Below are 20,364 nucleotides of genomic sequence, written 5' to 3' on the forward strand. Positions count from 1 at the left end.
CAGAAAATACTATACCCTGAACATTTATGGAGTGTCTTTTATCTTAACTGGCGGACATTGTTTTAATCTTTTACCAGTACAGTTCTGTGCATAGATACAAACTTGGATGAGGCCATGCTCGGGTTTTTTTAGTTTTTTTTTTGGTGCTGTGTCCCCCTCTGCTGGTCAGTCAAATACAACTAAACACAACTAAACAATTATTTCTGTACATTGTACCAGTGACAAATAGAAAAACAACATGTTTTGATATTGTCTGGGACAGATATCACCAATGTGGTTTCCGCAGGCACAAGGTAGCCCCCATGAACCACTTGAGTTGCCCACAGGCTTACTCTGAATATAGCTAACAAATGGGACATTTGCGCAGTGATCGTTTGAAAAAGTAATCACTTACAAAAATTATATCATTTCTGTTTCAGCATATTGTATATGCAGGCTGATATTAGCTTGCTGTAAATGATCCCCATCAGCTAGAACAGCATTCAACTGACAATGCTAATGTCCCTCAAGGTAAATGGACAAACATTCCCACAAATGCACACATTTAAGCACCCAAAAGCCTGATCATACTTATATATTATCGTATTATAAAAGCTCACAACAGCGGGTGTACTTTAGTGCAGTTAAGTGGTCACGTCTGGGTCACTTCACAGCTGAGTGTTTGTAGACATGTGGCATAGCTGCTTTTAATCGCAGGTTCCTTCACGGTGGAAACAAAAACAAAGTTAACTTGCTCTGTTTTGACCCTTGCAGTTTAGTCTACAGAACTATAGAACCTTATTTGAATTTAGTTGGGGGACCTTCGAGGTCCTGATCCAAACACATCTGTACCTTATTCAGCAACACTCCAAATGCTTAATGCCTTAACTTTCAATCTCTTCAACTTTCATAACATGTATAAGAAAACTATTTCATGGAACACCAGTAACATTGCTTCTATTCTATACACAGTGTACAATGTGTATGAGACCAAAATGTAGACATTATTTCTTCGCATTTGCTCACCTAAAATATTCAGGCAAAAGTATGCGCACATATTCTCGACTGGCAATGGTAATCTTTGAGCTGGGATAATCTTTTTAGTTAATTAACGTCTCAGTAGGTACAGAATGCTTGCCGTCACAATCGCTAATCTTTTCAGCCTCCTGAGAGATTTAACTGACTTAATAAAGTTGATTGGTATGTATTCAGTTTGGCCTTTGGATGCTTCGCATATTGACGTCAGTAAATATGATGTTTTATTTATTTGACTGTACTCAAAGTACTCTAACCAACCGCACTTTACAGCTGTAATGATTCATGACCATCAGTTATGTACACTACCACTGGCCCATGATAAATAATTTTCCAATGCACTTATATTTAATGCACAGACAGCCCAAGATTATTGTAAATTAACCAGTATTTAGTCTTTTTAAAGTGATTATTTTGCACTGTTCTTTATTTATGTAATAAGGCACAGTTTAATCATAAAATGTAAAAAATACCCTGCGTGATTTTGGATCATTTTTGCATAGTAGAAGAAACCAATGTACTCTACTGAACTATGTACAGTAACTTTTAAGTGGTTGTGGTTTGTTGAGTACCAAAAACAATCTGCATATTCTGATACTGCAGTAAGAAACTGTATATTGAAATTACAAATGTACAGATTTACATTCATAAAATAGCAGAACACTATAAATACGGTTTTACTAATCACAATAGCAGATGTACACATGTAATAGTCATGTTCTTTCTGACTATCTGCACCCACATTCTGCCACCTTCATCTCCTCATATAAGTATCGGATAGTGACGAGTCCATTCTCCTGATACATGACAGTGATGGGGTCCAGTTTGATGGGGACGCAGCATGCCATGTTGGCCTTCTTGGGGTTGCGGATGTTCATCAGTGTCTGGATGAGGGCGTGCTTGGATGGGGTGGATTCGTCTGTCAGTGGGTGATAGCACAAGCCTCGACATTCAAATGCGTCATATTCCGGAGGTGCCACGATCCAGCTGTCCCAGCCAATGTCCTTGAAGTTGACCTTGAGAGACGTCCGCCTGCAGTATTCCCGCTCCGCCTTTCTCCTCTTACGACGATACTGAGCTCCGGGAATCCGGTTGGCCAGATGATCCTCTGTGTTCCAGTTCGCCTCCGAGTGGAAGATGGTTTCCTCTTCATGGAGGATCATCTCTCTGAGTTCTTTCTTGGCCTCTCGCCTTCTGCTGCCAAGGTCATCTGAGAAGACGATCAAAGCTGCTGAGGTGTTATCTCCCGCTGAAAGGCTCAAGCTCCAACCACCGCTTTCATCATCACAGCCATTTCCATCCACCACGACATCAAATCCAGTTATTCCACGGCCTGATATGACTCCGTTCTGTACAGCTGAGGTGACATCCAGAGTCACCCACATGTTCTGAGAACCTCTCAATTCTTTGCAGGCCAAAATCTGTGAGTTGGATTTCAAACCGTTGTCATCCGTTTTGTAGACGTTGACGGAGGCAGTGGAACTGTGGGGGGTCACCCTTGACCTGGCATCTGGGAGAAAGAAGAGTTGTAATTCAGCTGTGATGACCTTTTCATAGCTGGGTATGCTGATGTTGAACAGCAGCCTTTGTCTTGACTTTGGGCCATTTGTCACAGAATGTGTAATAGCTGGAAGAAAGACACAGATCAGAAGAATCATGACAAAAGTTGCAGATAAACGATTCAGGCATGACACGACACCATGCTACATAATAGTGAAAAATAAGGAAAGAATGCTACATTATTTCAACTCTTATATAACTGTTCTAAGATACATCATGACTTCTTGCTGATATTTTTTAGTTTTCAACTGGCCCTACGAATGCAACCCTCCAATTTATCTGGACCATAACTGGATATACCCAGTGGCTGGGTGTTGGATATTGAGCACTGGATAATAATTAAAGCCTCCTTAAAATGTGGTAAAATTTACTATGATGAACGCTGCCTTTTTTAGTTTTGCTGCAAGTGCTGCTATTTCAAGTTTTACTTGCGCTTTCTCACCATACCTTGAACACTGAAGCTGCGAATAACATCGAACTGAGGGATCGCCGTGCTGTCCGAAGAATACTTGTTGTAGAGCTCCATCATGAAATAAGGCGGGTCAATTTTTCCGTGCTCCTGAGGTACATCTGAAAGGTTGAGTTTCCTCAGAAAGTCTTCTTTCATGGTTCCGAGGAGATTCGCCATCCTGGAGTCCATGTCTTCCTCCTCTAGAAGGTCCTTCTGTGTGGAGTGTTGTGAGTAAAATCCCTCAAGATCATCATCAACGTGGATGTCATTGCCAATTGGCTTGCAGGTGCAGGAGCCTGTGGAAAGCACCAAACTCAAACACACCTGGAACAAGAACCTCCTGGAGTTGTGCATTTTCAAACAAACAACTTGCTAGCTTTTGTGATGGCAACGTTGAACAAAGGAGATTTCCAGTGAAAGGACCATAGCAGTGATGTCCACTCCCATGCTCCCAAGAGTAAATACAGGGGGGACTAGTGTCAACTAAAATAGTAGCACGGCCATGCTTATCACTGTCATTGATGGCTTCTTTTAAGCTTTGCTATCGCTGGAGGGCTGGCCACTAATGAAGACAGTGTAAACACTTGACGGCGATAATGAGGGAGGTCCTGGAAAAGGCGAGGTTACTTGCACACAGGGTGAAAGTGTCAAGGCCAGCGGAAACAATACCAAAGCAAACGTTCTATTAAAAGAAACACCAAGTGCATTCTTTGCCACCCTCGTTGCCATTTTCACAACTCTAAAGCCACCCAGTAAGTGCGGCGTTTAAAAAAAACCCATCTATTTCCAAATTACATTTTTGAACCAATCCTCCATTACACGACTGTTTTGCTTAGACTAAAAGCAATACAAGCATTACTTTGGTGCCAACCATTGATATCTTGGTGCCAAGGAACTATGTTGAAGTGAATCTAGAAGCTTTGCCACAATCTTGTTGCCAAAGATCTATATTGTTGTGAGTTGAGATTTGCTTTGTTCCCATCATGTGGCATACAGAGGCAACTACAAAACGTTTTTTGATGACTGACGTGAGAACAGTTCACACTATTTGTATTTGTTGCCCCCATTACAAAACTCTGTCATAAAGACGGAAGACGGGACAGCAGGTTCTAGTGGGAGGGCTGGAGGGCTGCACCACAAATCCAAGCCAATGTGTCTGGGGACATTGGCCCAAGTCCGGCCTATCTTGAAATTCTTGTCTCTCAAGCCACGAACCCATGTGGCGTTTCAAATCACTTCAAGTGTGGCCCGTCATGCTTTTAGTAGTTCCCACTGGAGCTATGAAAGTGATGGAAGTTAATGATCTCATCACTGAGGGAAACAAACACAGCAGGGAGATCCAAGCTAGGAATAAATTGTAGTTTTCTTCCACAGTTTTGCAGGAGAAGATATGATTTGGTCAATTCATCAAATTTTCCATACATATAAGGTTTAAATATGAGAGCGAATGGTTCATATATGCCAACATTTCGAGAGAGTATTTGTCCCCTAAAGGATAAGTGAATTAAATGTATCGTAATTCTCATAAGGGAAAACAGTGAGAGTCATTGTGTAAAAATACTGACTGGTTACTTTAATGCAAAAAAAACAACAACATTGTTATCATGCATTTTGACACAGGCCAAAAGGGAAAAAGTAATAAAATAGATGATTACAATATATAGTAGTAGTGTCTACATTCGTGCCGATTCGCAGTAAATTGTCAAGCATTTGCCACAAAATGTATAATTATTAAAATCACAAATATAGTATGTTATAATAAAAATAAAAGTACTGCAATGGGGTATATCAGCATTTTATACTAATTACTGTACATATCACAAACTGTACACATTGTATTGGATATACTGTAATGTGTTGCATTATGAGCACCCCTGCCTGCAATGTTCCCAAAATGAACAGCAGGGGGCTGCAGCATACAAGATTTTCTATGAAACCTGACCAAAACAAAAAAAAAAAACTCTGCTTACTGTCTATACAGTAATTATAAAAATGTACTCATTATGTACAACATAAAGACAATGTTAATCCTCATGCATCTCCAATGTTCTCTGACCATTATATGTATCACTATATAAGTGGCATAATACACTTTTACTTTTGTTGCAAGGATTAGTTCACTTAAAATGATATCAATGGCTTGCTATGGTAATGTGTGTACTTATTTCAGTCTTTGACGTCATTCATTCACCAAAGCTGTCCAGAGCTCACTAAAAAGAGTCCTTCAAGGCTGCATGAAAAATAATGATAGTTATAAAAATTCCCCAAAATGTAAGGAGAAGCCTGAGTTTCTTTTCAATCAGAACCAATCAAGTCCCAACTGCCTGCACTTTGAGCCTTCACCTCTTGGAAAGGCTCCATTGGCTCCTACCGGCAGGCGCAAGTATCCACAGACATTCCTGGATAAACCTTGAGCACCATATTTCTATCCGGGTCCAGGAAGAGCACACTGAGGGGACTCATCTTTTCTGGCACGCAGCACGGTTCCGGAATACCTGGCACGATTCCCACTGCCCGAACGATGCTCTGGATGGTGGCGTGGTTGGAAGGACGGACCACCTTGAGAAATAAAACAGAAGAGTTATTTCTGGATGTGTGCTGAAATAAGAGTAGGGACATGTAGACATTAAACTTACAGGAATTGTGTAAACCTTTCAATCGTACCTTTCCCTAATAAATGCGTTTTGCTCACTCACCTTAGGGATGGGGAATCCACAAGAACCAGCACAGTAGTAGGCGTCGAAAGACTTGGGTGCTAAAACCCATTCACTCCATCCTATGTCAGCAAAGTCCACCTTGAGGTAGCGCCTTGCGCAAACCCTGGGCTCACTCCATTGTCTTCTGCGAGCCTTCTTCATTGTTCTCTCATCAAAGCTCAGCACCCCCCTGCCCTCCTGGTTCTGCTTCCTTCCCACTTTGCTTTTGGATTTGGCAGGGAAGTAGGTGCTCTGCCACAGTTCGTGGTTCTTAAGGGTGTTGAACTTGACCTCTGGAATGTCGTTGGTTTGTATATGTAGACGGAGCTCTCTCCGGTTCCTTGAGGGTGAGGTTGACGTGTCCTCCACCACGGGGAAGGGCCCGTATCTTTGCAGGGTTGCGGCCACGCTGTTGGGCTCGTCTGTGGCTTGATCATCAGCGTAGACAATTATGAAAGGCACATTGCCTTCAAAGACGCGCTCTTGGTTGTTGAGACTTGTGTGCTGCTGATTTGCCCGAGTTACCAGATGGGTCTCCACCATAATGATAAGGTCTCCTCTGGCCTGCTTGATCACCATCGTGACATCCCTTGATTGCCACGGCGCTTTCTTAAAGGAGTTTACGGTGAGGTTTCCCAGCAGTGTTGTGGAGGCAGAGTTTGCTGACAAGCCACGGAAGAGGATTTGCAGGGCGGGCGCGTGTTGACGGTGGGCGGCGGCGGATGGACGACGAGATCTCCGGAAACGTCGTGGCTGCTGGTGTTGACGCTTGTGGAAGAAGTGAAAGGAGGCAGAGAGGATGACCTCCGACTCTTGGATAGAGGAGAGGTTGAACTGGAACATTTCTTTTCCACGCAACAGTCCTGGGGAATGCGCAAGATAAGAAAAATGAACAAAGATGACGATACATACAGTGTTTGCTTTTATGCACCCTTGTCTCAGTTACTCATTCAACACCCTGAGTTCATCATCCCCCTGACCTCAGAGAAATGGACCATCCATTCAAGGGAGACCTCTGGGGCCCAATCAATGGCTGTAGTGTATAAAGCCTTTTTGTCGTCAGACATATTACATTATTATATTTTATTTTTTTGGACTATTGAAGTGATATAAACTAAATCCTGAAAACTATGAAGAATGGTAACGTGGCTGTCTCACGCATGAAGAAAAAAATCTTTTTAGATCTCCGCTCACTTAACTTTTCAAGTGAGTACTTCCACCACAGCCCAAAACCCAAACATTAAATTCGTACAAGGGTGGGGTAATAGCATATGGAAATGATTATGGGCTTTGTCTGGATGTGATAATAGCCTCTTGTCCAACACCTTGGACTTTTACAGCTACTGGAGAAGTCAATCACTAAAAAGACCCCAACTATACAAAGATACGTCATCTACAAGCTCTAGATCATAAACTTGGTCAGTTAGGAAATACTGATAATAGACTCTTAATTTAATGAAATAAAATGCTTGCATGTATCTGTCTAAATTGACCCAAAATGCCGGTCGGATGGAGCCCTTCGCAGCGATCTTTGGGTCAGGGGCTATACACCTTGGACTGGTTGCCATCCAATCACAGGTCACATAGAGACAAAGTACATCTTTCTGGCTCTATTTAATCTCGGATCCTTATTCATCCAACCATCCATGATAATGAAATGTGACATTTATAATCACAAATATGAAGGTGAAATTATTGCATGACTCACAAAATGTATTGTAACTCGGAATGTGTCCATTTTCCGTGGCTAGTGGAAACTATTTAAAAAAAAATCCGATTTAAATCCAAATGACAGAATAGTTAATTAACAATAATGTTTTTCATAGCAACAAATGTGTGCGATTAGTACATCCAGTAAAATGGTACATTACGTATATGTTGCTGCGTAAGCTTTAACTTTCGTTTCAATATTTAAACTTTCTCCACGCGTGTGTTTCAATGCATATGTAACTCACTCGGGACAGCTGTGAAGCTCCTCACTGTGTTTCCCTGGTTATGGCTGCGCGGGTCTTCGCTGTAGCTTTCGTAAACTTTAAACATGCTACTGGTCACCACGTCCCGACCGGAGCTCGGATGCGTAAAGACACGCCGCTCCGACGCGATTTTACGCAGATCATCGGGAACCGTATTACTCCAAACCGGCTCCAGAATCACCAGCAGACGTAACGCGTAGACGAACCACGTTGCCATAATTGTATTTGTTTTCAAATATTCCTTAGAAAGTGAAGCGGGATTGATATGCGTATTTCCTTGCGCACGAACCGAGCGATATCCAGGTAATCCACGTTGGGCAGTCCGCGACGTGCAGCTGTTCTCGCGGTGGGAGGAGAGTGGGACTGTTTGCATGCAGCACTGCTGGCGAATGACAGAAGGTGACAGCCCAACTATTTTTACTGCACTCGCGCTGTAGTGATGTGGCCTTTAAGTGTGCCCACGCATAAATAGAACATCACGCCCATGTACGCAGCTGGCCTTTCCACCAGGGTGGGTCGTTATTTAGTGATGGTTTGTGGTCATGGGGGGTGGGCAGATTAAGTAGGAAATTGCAGGCACCAAAATTAGAATTTACAATTTCTTCTGAAATGGAGTTTTAAGGAAATCAACTCAGACCTACACCATATGTGTACTTTGCTTCATGAAAGTAACTGGCACGGTGATGTAGTGGCTTGCAAGTCTCCCTCGTCATTAAGAGGTTCTGGGGTCAAATCTCTCTCCAAACCATGGAGCTGTTTTGAAGTTGGAAGGTTGGAGTGTTACCTCTGAGTCAAACAACTATCCAGTTGAACAAATCAAATTTAAAATGAATGTCTAATTCCGTTTAAATTTACATTCCCAGCATTGACTCCAAATCGAAGGCACACGATGTTTCCTATTTGCTACATTTCCTAAGGAGCTACATCGGCTCCACATGGCAAACTGAGGGGAAAAAATGTTTTACAACACTGATTAGCTGCCACATTGGAGCTAATTGAAACCACCGAGTGTATGTCGCGGCCACATTTGTCTTCATAGAGTTTCCCATTTTATGGTTGGCCGGCTCCACTTATATGGGAAGTAAAGAATATGTCAGAGCTAGGTTTTCTCATGGACGTCTCATAATTTGTGGGATTGAAAATTCAACCCAATGAGCGCAAATTGTCAATGATCATAAAGTCACCTCATTATAGCGGCCTCGCTGCCAAACTTGTGCTCACTCACGTCAGGTCGGTTCCTCATATAGCTGCAAAACAAAGTGGAGGCTATAGGGAAAGTGACGAAAAATAGTAATTATAAGGTGCTTTGAAATATACATTCCCCTATACTGCAATCTACACATGAATGAAGGCATTTTTTTCCAATGCTTTAAGCTAAACAGCTGGCCATTGGAAAACACACTGACTAAATGACTGATCTTATCTTAGTTATTTTGATTTAAAAAAAAAAAAAAAAAAAAGGCTTTGATAGAAGACTAGTCCCCCATCACGCCCTCAAAAGACAAAAATACGCTCATTCACTGAATATTTGCACGGCATGCTCATCAGATCCAAAACCGTGAGGAGGACAGACGAGCCCACCATGTTACTTTTGGCCCGGGACCCGATCCTTCATCGAACCCCCCACCCCCCTCCTCCTCCTCCTTTTCCTCCCCTTTGATTTGTTTTCATACTGTTGGCTGGGGCTGAATGACCATTCATGCTGTTGTGTTGGATATGGAAGGGCCATGACATCCTTTCAAATGATGTCTGCCAAGCTCTCACACATGCACGCACACACACACAGTGAAATAAGTCTTGCTGATATATGTTTATACTCATACGCACAATAGGGTAGTGGTTCACTCGGTTGGCATCAGTGTAGGCAGGGTGGGTTCAGTTCACATTCAGTGATGGTGATTGACTGGGGACCTGTCCAGGGAGTAATCCACATTTCGCCTGAAGTCAGCTGAGATTGGCTCCAGATCACTTAAGTAAAAAAAAAAAAAAGTAGTCCTGGGGAAAACACTCAAGGTGTGAGTTGATGAAACTTTGTTGTAAGACTGAGGGAAAGCGGATTCAACAAGTTTGATGATTGGCGTGCAGAACTCCACCAGTGCTAAACAATAATGGCAGATATTGATGGTTTCTTCCTTCCTTGTGACTTGAGCATAAATCCACAGCACCTCAGCTGGTCACGCAGAAGTAGTGCTCTATATTTGATCTAATTGGCAAAATCAATAATTGCACAACACCAAGTTTCCTCTTCTGTATGAAATCACCAATTAAATCGAATTCGTGCCTGACAAAAAGTTATCATTGTACTCCACTCCAGTCCTGTGGGAGGCAGTAAATATCAGTGCTTGCCAGTTGACAAATCAAATGTATGATCTGTTTGTGCAATTCAGAGAGACACAAAATGATTTACAGACACACAACAGAGCAGGATGCATGGTCGGAAACATGACTTCACTGTTCTGTTAAACAACAGATTTAGTGTGACGGACTCAAAACTCCTGATTTCTTTTTTTTTTTTCTCCAAAGATGAGGCCCAACCCTCCACAAGCGAACGCACTCACTTTGTCAATCTGCGACCATGTGACGGATGAGTCTGAATGCCTCCCATGTGAACACCTTTCATCAGTTAATGGTGATCGCTCTCCTCAAGCGTTTTGGAGACGGCAATTTTCCCCTAAAGCGAGACCCCCCCCCCCCCCCCCTCCACCGGCTATTTATCCTCATAGGGCCCCTGTCTGAGAACAATCATCCACTATATGTGTTTGTCAGCCATTTGAAAAATTGACAACAATCTCAAATTGCGCTTATTATTCACAGCTCAGGCTGTTGGAAAAAAAAATGAAAAAGCCAGGGAGGAAGAAACGCACGTGTTGCGATTCCATCAGGAATGTTTTGCAGTCTTTTATGATATGTTTTATAATACGGTCAGAGCAGTGCACAAAAAACTGCTAACTGCACCATGTTCTGTCCTTGCAGCAATCCATCACGTTATGAAAGGCTATTTTCCCATCATGCAGTGTTCCCAGTCTTGCAATTACTCACTGGCTTAATGGACCAAGCTGCTCAAGTTCTTTTATTACCTTGCCTTTGTATACCTTCTTTCTCCTCAATCACTTGTCATATCAACCTTGTCGAGTTGGTCTTCGTGCAAGGGGATACTTTGTCTGTCAGTGCCCACGTCGCTCGCACACAATTTTGCACATTTTCCACACTGCCTTGTACCTTTTTTTCAGTCTTTGTGCAAAAGAATGGAATTAGAGTTGCATTTCAGCCCCCTGTTCTTCTGGCCCAGGTTATTGTTTTCATTGGCTACCTCCCTTTAAGTCTATTGAAACCGGCTTTTTTTTTTTTTTTCATGTCTATAAATGGACTCTTTTCATGACTTTTTGACTGAACGCTCGCTCCCACTAGGTGAAGATTTAGGAGGAGACTGCACCACATTCAGACAAGGACACGAGATTTATGCTGTACATTAAAATACGCCCCACATTCGCTCTGATAGGAAACAGAAGGCTAAATCTAAATGACCTATAGTGCTAGTTATTGATATTCTTACCAATGTGCTGAAGACAACTGCAGAGGTGATGACAGTTGTTAGTGAATTACTTCCCATCTCCAAACTGATGAGAGAATGAAAAGATGAGGCAGCAGGCAATCCAATGGGTGACTACATTTTGGATTCCGCTTCTCTCAATACAGCCAAACCACATACAATTAATTGTAAAAGCATTTGAATATATGAACAGGACTTGTTTAAATTGTTCCAGTACATGTGGCCTAATGGCACACAAAATGAGGCCCCGGGAATGTTTGCTCTTTTGATCGCTTCTTTTAACTCTAATAATTGTGTCATATTCTCTTTCATTGTTGTTGAAAAACCCGCAGTGACTGTATATTGACTCACGCTGCTCATTTAAAGTTCCGACTCAATTATTCCTGCAATAATAGTCCCCCATCGCACACCATGCCGCTTGTCTCAGGTTGCTGGAAACGATCACATGACCCTCCGCTGAACCCCCGGCATCAAATACTCCAGATGTAGCACGACGTGATTGTAAAACGTCAAGTTAAAACCGCAGCCAACCCAAAGGGCCCGTCGCCCCACTTTGCCCCTCAAGTCCTTCATAAAGTGTCACAGAGCAATTCCCAGAGCACAGCCGTACTCTATTCTTTTACACTTCCTGTCATTCTGTGTTTTCTGTGCGTCGAGCCTTCATTTAGCCGCTGAAGTCGGTTCTTGCCAAGACCCTCACAGCGAGAAATTTGATACGTTGTATAACAAGAAAGACTGAGCTTAATGTGTCGCTTCACAATTAACTGTCACAAGATAAAGTTTTGGCTGAGAGACCGCGTCACTCGTTAGAGCGGGTGAGCGATGCAGGGGTTGAGTGGCGGTAAAAATGTACGCTAAAATAGTGGCATTAAAAAATAGCTACCATGCCAACTGTTCCAAAACACAGTAATACACTGCTAAATGAGAACCTCTTGCGATGAATAAATCAAAATTGAATTGGTTAAGGTGCTGATGGCTTTCATTTAAAAAAAAAAAAAAGTCCAATCCGTTGCGTTTGAACAGATTTGCGCAATGTCCCGTAACATTGAGTTTAAAATAAATTAAATTTCCCCTAATGTGACGCCAAACGAAACCACGAGTTGATTAAAGCCTCAAACTCCCAAGGAAACACTGCAGACACTTCACACTTACAGTCTGTTTTTGTCCTCAATAATGTTTTGGTTAGCAGTAGAGGTCAAAGAGGCATTTATTTGATTCGTGATTGAAGACTCCTATATCGTCCTTCAATATCAATGTGCCCTTCAAACGGCTGGCTACCAGTTGAGGATGTACCCCGTCCCTCGCCCGTAATCAGATTAGAGGCTTAACGTCACCCACAACCCTGATGAGGACAAACACAATAGAAACTAAATTGATACTTTGTTATTTTCAAGCCTAACTGCATAGAAAGTGTCACATTTGTTTCTCATATGACTATAATTTCCTCAAATGTGTTTCTCATCAGTGCTTTTTTTTTTGAGCTCTCAATTATTGTTCCCCTCAAATCACGAGAGTTGTAACAATAAATGCAACACATGAGCACGGCGGGCTTGGCTTATTCCATCTGATTGCAGAGATGTCACCTTAAGTGAGAAATGTGCACGGAGCTGCCACTCGAGCAATGCGTCTTTCTTTCACCTCGTTGTTTAGCTTTCATGGCCCGTCAGTGTAGCGCTTGGCTCGCTTTGACAGATCTTATCCATCCCGCGTCCAGATGGAGCCAGCGACTTGGCCAGGAAGCCTCAGATAAAGTGTACGCTGCATCAAACGGAACCAAAGAGGAAAATGAGCCCACATGAGCAACGTTGTGTAAGGTGAAGAGTTAAAGAGTCCCCTCAGGACTTTACAACTGGGGCCAAATTGGGAAATTGAATAATCGGCTGTTTTCAAACAAGCGCACTAACTTCATGAAGATTTTTCCACTGCAATCTCATCACAAGATCTCTTTTTGATCTCGACAATACGAGGCGTCATAGAATATAGTGACGCGAAGAAAGTGAATGATGTGAGAAGATGTGACCAGCAGATCTGGAGGAAAAGCAACATCCGTATGGAAATGACCCAGACACATTTCTTCATCCACGATGAACCCCGAAGGCCTTACTCACATCTGGAGGAACTTGAGTCTGCAATGTATGTGTTTCTAAGGAAATAAGAGGTCCTAATGGAAAGGAGACCAAAGGACGAAGCACTTAGGGTGCAACAATGAGCTTGGTTGGAGGAAGTGACACGACTGTGATTTGGTGACTATGTTTGTTTGTCTATTTCTTTTCAATCAAGCCAACGTGATTTCACTTTATCTTGGTGGATAAGAAGAGAAGAAAATCATTGAATGCATCACTCGAGAAAATTGAGTCAACACTGTATTAATAATATGAGATAAACAAATGGCATGGACTCAAGTCGTAACCGATTGCAGACAATAGCTGAATTAGCTTTACGTCCTTTTGTCATTCAGCTGCTCTGTTTTACATCTGCAAACATGTTCAAATGAAGACTCCAGCAGGACTGCGTAGACATTCATCAGTCCTATTCTACTTGGGCTGCGTTTTGACTGACACCGGCCAAAGACTCAGCAAGCAGCCTGCTTTATTTCATCATGAAATTTTAACGCATGGAAAAATAACAAGACGTGGAGCCGAGTGGCCTGAGAAAGAAAGGAAAACACAGAGCCCCCCGAGACAAAAGACGTCTGTTGCGTTTAAAAAAAAATAAAAAAATCAAGGTTGATTAGCAACTTGGCAAAGCTGCCTCCTAAAGCAAGTTTCTGGTCAAGAAAAGAATGAGTCAGGGTTCCATTGTTCACATTTTTATGTTAGGCTCTAGCTTCTAAAGTTTGGATTTAACACCCACGAGCTCCCCTACAGTGCGTCTAACGACTTTGTGACCAAGTGCAAAGAATAATTATTGGACCATTTAGAAGCCTCATTCCACCAGTTTCTCGGCTCTGATTGACGCCACAAAAAAAAAGCGGCAAGTCAAAGAATTGTATAAAGGTGACACATATTCTGCCGTTCACCTGAGTGCCATCCATCTCCATTCACAGGAAGTGTGCGCGCACATAAGGGACTACACTAGTCTGGACTTGATTGGGAGGCGAGCGGCGAGGCGGCCAATTTGTCATCATTTGGGTGACAAGTGGTCTGAGTGACGCACTCCCTCTCTGACCTCTCCGTGTGCTTTGAACTGACAACACAGGCGCGCATGTCACGGGGTGTTTGCAGGTTAAAAAGCAGAAGAATGACAAGAGGGAAACTAGGGACGTGTAGAGGAAGAAGAAAAAAAACCCAGCATCTCTGGATTTAATGGGAAAACTGTTTGTATGGTATTAGCTTTATTTAAAGCAATCCATGAGTTTGAAATACTAGCATCTTGTCAAGACATGGAGACAGCTCCTTTACCATCCTGTTTGGCTACTGTAACAAGCCAAACACTACTTCTTTGTTAGCGGACAGAAACGCTCTCCCTGTGCGATCGCGGCAGGACGCAAGCCTTGTAGCAAACATACGCTCACTTTGCACCACAGCCAAGGAGAGTCTCCATCTTATGAATGTTTAATGAGTGAGGAGAGGGGCCAGTCATTTTCCCACACACCCAAACTTAATGAGCACTGTCTCTCATGTAGACCTATAACTGAAGGCAGGAATGGTGGGAATGAGGGGAAGATGTGATGGAATGCTTGCGTTTGTGGATGTACAAATTAAACGCTGCCTGTCATGTATCTGCATGTATAAATACGCTGGTGTCTGCATATGAAATCTCCCTTTAACTATCGCTCTTTAAATTGCCTCGTGGCTAAACAATTAGCAACATCCCAGGAAAACTACTCTGCAATAAAAATTTGGTGTACTGTATGCCAGTTACACTCAAGGTAGCTCTAATTATCGAGTCACGTGAAAAATGGCATTTTTGGGCCCAATTAGTAGGAACTAGCAGTGAGGGCATGAATGGTTAGATAAGCTGTACACTGACTATTTCACATTGTAGCAAAGTTTTGTTTCTTTTGTGCTGTTCTGTGAAAATATATAAGAAATGGTTGCTTGTGTGACATAGTGTGCATCCAATTACCATTATAGACATTTAAGACATTAAAGGCACAAAGCCGTCTGAGGTTGAATACCTGGAGGAGGGAGCATGAAATGATATATGCGTAAGATATGACTTACAGGATCTGGGGTAAGCCCCTGACGGTTGTAAATTGTCTGGAGGTGTCTCAGTGATAAAAGACTTGTGGAATTAATGCGGGGGCGGGGGACCCTCCAGCCTGTGGGCCATATACGGCACAAGAAAACATCCAAAAAGCAATTCTAAAAAAACGAAAATATCTTGTGGCCAAGCATCATGTTTGAATAAAGGGGCTTCATCTTTTCAAGCCAAAACATTTTCTAATAATTAAAAAAAAAAGGCTTGTTTTTTGGCAAGTTGGGTCCATTCCCTTTCAGAACAAATTTGGTGTATTTTGGACCTAACTTGATTTAGAGTGTTGTTTCCATTAGGGTTGGTGGCGGTCATAAAATACCCACTTTCCGCTTATTGTGCTGCAAATACCTTCAGCAGCTAATCAAGCCCATTCATTAACATGGTGCTCCATATTCCATGGATGAGCTCATCTCTGACGCTCGCAGGGAGACCTACCACTTAGGAAAAATGATGGTGGTCCAATGCGTGATGATGTGCCGGGTTGTCTGGGAGCATGCGCGAGGAGGAGGTTCAGAGGTAATCTAGGTTCTCACCTCTTAAAACAACCTTAAAAGACACAAAGAGGACTGGTGGTGATGAAGTGAAGTCGGAAAATCCCTTCCTTACTCATCCTTCAAAGGAGAAAGAAAACCTGCAAAGCTCTTTAAGGCACATCCTCTCAGCACAAAGACGTGAGGGACATGATTCAGATACTTTATTAAGATCTCGAGTCATAAAGCCACTGGAAGACGGCGTGATCCACAGCCGTTGGGGCGCCATGTCCAATAGGCTGCAATGAAAATGTTTGATGCATAGCATACATCTGGGATACAGCTTTAGTGCTGAAGTCCTCCGTGCTGGAGTCCAGTCCATGTCCTGCAGACATTTCCTCAGCCCTGGACGTAACAGAGATTAATATTGGGCTACAATAGAATTTGAATTGGGCCAAAGAACTATTGGCTGCAGTAAGTAGCCATGAGTTTCTAAAAAAGTCATAAATCTACAATTTGGTGGATCACATTACAGGTGCATAGACAAGAGTGTAGCCAGAGTATACAGGTAGATCCAAACGACTGGAAAATTACAATTCAGCAGTGTGGTCAGAGATGGAAAAGAAGACACATTTTTCAACCAGCTTAGACCATCTTTGACAAAGTCAAAAACTTCCATCCATTGATACATTTTCTGCGTCACGGGTGAGCTCGTTCCTATACACACCTGAAGGCAGCTTTGAGTCTTCAATGAACCTGCTGTGCATGTTTTTGTAGTATGAAAGGAATAACAGACTATCTGGAGAAAACCCACGCAAAAATGGAGAGAACATTCAAATCCCACACCTGTCTAGGTTATAAACAAGATTGAATCACCACCACAATTTAACCAGCACAACGTAACGTAAACTTTAACTATCATTTAAACTAAACCAACACACTGCAAGCAAGTCAGTGTTGTGCTTATATCCTAAATAAATGTGACTTTTGGGATCAACTTCTACTTACTGACCTCTGCGGCTCTTGTTTTTGTCTTTCCTGTCATCGGGTGGGGTGTGGCCAGCAGGTAGAGCCAGTGTTGCAGTTCTCATTAGTGACCTGGGCTCTTTAAAGCAGATTCTATGGAGTGGGCTGTGTCATAAAGCATTCGTTCATGAGCGGACAAACCCCACGTCCGACTGTCACTATGATGCCTGTTGCCCGGTTTGGCCAAACACAGCCTGCAGGAATGTGAGCGTTTAATCAGAGGACAAATGCCATATTTTGAGCAGTTTGTTTTTACGACCCAGCGGGCGTGTGTGATTGCAATTCTGTGTGTGTGCCCGTGTCCAAATGAATTTGTGCAGAAGTTAACACGTGTTTACTTTATGGTTGTGTGAATTAATGCTTGTGACTTGCCTCTCAATAAGAGCGTGCACGTTCAGCAGAATGTATATGCCAGCCTACTGGGACTGATATTTGTATACATCCCACTCTTTGAGTTTACGTGCATTTGTGTATGTTGGGCTGGTGGCCCAAAGTGGCCACCCATGATGCTTTTAGGGCCTCTGAGTAACACAGCTCGAGTCAACAGCGACACAAAACACATCTGAACCCCGCTGAGTTCTACTATATGGAGCCATTTAGGAGTGCTTCCTTCAAATACAAACAGCACATATATGCACCATTCAGCGCACACTAGAAACGATTGTGCATGTCTGCCTACATGTATCCATCTTGTTTGGGCTTGTCAATCCGGTGGACCATGAAAGCACTATTTTGTGCATAAATGAGCATCTTAAATAGAATGACAATACAATCAAAAGATGCCAATGGATCGTAATAGTAGAAAACCTTTCATATAAAAGGTTTAACCCAAACCTTTTGACTAAGCACAAAAAAACTTGGGAATTCCTTCACTGTCTGTGGGGAAAAAAAAGTGGTTAGGCTGGCCTCCCAGATAAAGTCTGACTGACCTGGACCACGTCCAGTTAAGATGTTCTAATAAAACTCCTCTTTCAGTCGGACGGCGGCCTTATCAGATTTTAAGAAACACAGCTGTGAGATACAGTAAAATTCGGTGAACCTGCTGTACATTGCTGCGGCTCAAGCCAAGAAAACTGATAACAATCATCAACAATTGTTTGCTGTTTATTTTTGTTGGCAGAAGTTTAAAATGCACATTTTCTCCAATCCCAATGAGAAAAGCAGTAGCAGTTGTTGAAACAGGATTTGGTGTTCAAGTTTATTTAATTTAACAATGATATCTATGGTTAACCTGCTAGTGGCTAACTCACACCACCAACCACATAAATAAGAAAAAAAAAAAAGGACAATTGCTCGGGTGCATCAAAAAGATTTCTGACTCAAAGATCTGCCATATTTTCTCTTTTGGACAGAAAAAAAAAGTGTCTGAAATGAAATGATGGCAAGGCTATGATAAGTGAAGAAACATGTCGACACACCTATTTGTATATTTTAACAGAGCTTCTGGCACCTGGAGGATACGCGGATATACTGTATAATATAACATCTATCATTCATTACGCGGAGAAGATGACACGTGTGCTGCAGGGAAATATTATACCTGCTCGGTGTAGTGTGTCACCTTATCATACACACACACACACAAAGTTGGAACAGGTATCTTGGTACCGCAATCGTTTTTATGGGACCGTTTTAAAGCCATAGTTCGTTTGTGCATTCAAGTTGAGACTAGAACAACGAAACGCTGTTATTTATGAATTGTGTGGTAGGAACGGTAGGTTTAGGGCAATTGTACACATTATTAAACAAAGAATGAGAGCTTTTCTGTGAGGTGATTTGGCACTAAAACTGCTTGTAAATGTCAAGCAGGGGACAGTTTTACTTCTATAGATCCTGCTTTACATCAGTTTACAATATACCTTTGACTAATCGGGTTAGATTGATTTGGCTTATTTCTCTAAAGCAATGCAGATTTTTTTTTTTAGTCTTAGTCTGGGAAGAGCGGGCTTGAAAACACTCAATACGTCGGCCTCGTTATTTCAAGCAAAAGATCAAACGTGACGGGACATGTATTGGAATATTGACACCACGAGGTCTGCACTGCCATCTTCTGGCTTTACATATTCCATATTCCATGCATAGTACTTTTACTGTATAAGAAACAAAACCATAGGTAGAAGGAGATGTTAATTTGAGTTGGAGGTAAAAGGATGCATCCAGTGATTTCTGTTGATGGCAAGCAGCCTGGTGGATTCATGCAAATTTAAATCTACAGTACTGACAAAACAATGGGACAAGCTGTCAATCTGTAGATCAGATTTAACATTATTTGAATCGATAGATTTTGGCCATGTCTGATTCAGTAAAATTGTTTTATCTAGCTAGCTATCTCTAGCAATCTGGCTATCAATAGTGTTAAGATGCCAATATGGAGGTAAGCCAAAAAAAAAAAAAAAGAAAAACGGAATGTTGATGCCTGGTCTATAGCCTTTTGACTCTGCTGATTTTATCTTCATCTCTTAGAGCATCTTGATGTTCTGTGAAGGTTATCTTCAAACTTGTCTCTTCTAAAATGGGTCTTTAGGGTGTGGTTTGAGTGAGGAAATGACACCTATGGGTGGAAAAACAGTGGTCTTATTGAGGCCATGTCAAATAGGGTAGGTCTTGTAAAACTTGTCTCGACCCGATACGGTCTTGCTGTATGTTTCACGGTGGGTGATGTTAACTACTGTAGTGAGGCAGAGGGTCCCAGCGTGGTGTGTTTAAACTGGAGATGAAGGGAGTTACTTGCCAAAAGAGGGGAAGAGATAAATTTGTATCATCCATTCTGCGGGTGAAGACAACTTGGATTTATAACACACACGAGTTGTATATCCTGTATTAGCTTTTTTTTTGGGGGTGGATGCTCCTGCCACCTAAATGACAAGATGATTATTGCCTTCACAATTCATTCCCCATCCATAAGGGACATGCTTGAGATGTTTTCTTCATCTTGGCCATCTTAGAAACCCTGAGTCTTGAACAGGAATCCCCACAGGAATATTCCTAAGTATGTTCTGCCTACTAAGTTTGTACACTGTGCAGGTCAAGTTGAGAGCCACCCCCCCACCGCTATAAAACAACAGCTACGATATGATTTATTTCTTGAACATTTTTGCATGCATACCTAGGTGGCCCTCTTCCGCAAAATCCATCTTGTAAAGTTGCGGTGGACTGCGTTTTAACCATTAACCCATCCACTTCTATGTTCTAATTTCACCCTTAAAGTAATATGAAGGGGCCTTATTGGGTCCGTGGCACACTTTCCACAATGTCAGATTTTTTGGTCAATTGGAACTGGGGAAGCGGCCAGAGAGAAGGAAGACTGCTTCCATCACCAACTTCGGACTGGATAACAGAGAACAGGATTTAAGGTTGATTAGAATAACATGGTTTGTTTTAAATCATGGTAGTGCACCCAGCATCCATTGCTGTCTCTGGACTG

General features: G+C 42.3%; 3 protein-coding genes across 5 annotated transcripts in view; 1 reads left to right on the top strand and 2 right to left on the bottom strand.

The window, feature by feature from the left end:
• mapk8b (mitogen-activated protein kinase 8b) overlaps positions 1–20,364 on the top strand; it is a 93,582-nt gene that overhangs the window by 25,270 nt on the left and 47,948 nt on the right. The gene's annotated exons all lie outside the window — the stretch shown is intronic.
• Positions 1,384–3,406, bottom strand: gdf2 (growth differentiation factor 2). Its single transcript, XM_085904515.1, has 2 exons — positions 3,022–3,406; positions 1,384–2,641 (listed from the first exon to the last, which is right to left on the bottom strand). The coding sequence occupies exons 1-2, from the start codon at positions 3,377–3,379 to the stop codon at positions 1,743–1,745; spliced, it is 1,257 nt and encodes a 418-aa protein (XP_085760641.1). The 5' UTR covers positions 3,380–3,406; the 3' UTR covers positions 1,384–1,742.
• gdf10b (growth differentiation factor 10b) lies at positions 4,594–8,163 on the bottom strand. The gene is made up of 3 exons (XM_085904512.1): positions 7,677–8,163; positions 5,722–6,584; positions 4,594–5,584 (listed from the first exon to the last, which is right to left on the bottom strand). Exons 1-3 carry the CDS (start codon positions 8,065–8,067, stop codon positions 5,393–5,395), a joined length of 1,446 nt encoding a protein of 481 aa, XP_085760638.1. The 5' UTR covers positions 8,068–8,163; the 3' UTR covers positions 4,594–5,392.

This window comes from Syngnathus leptorhynchus, chromosome 22 (assembly GCF_054491065.1).
Source record: "Syngnathus leptorhynchus isolate UIUO chromosome 22, UIUO_Slep, whole genome shotgun sequence".
Classification (NCBI taxonomy): Eukaryota; Metazoa; Chordata; class Actinopteri; order Syngnathiformes; family Syngnathidae; genus Syngnathus; species Syngnathus leptorhynchus.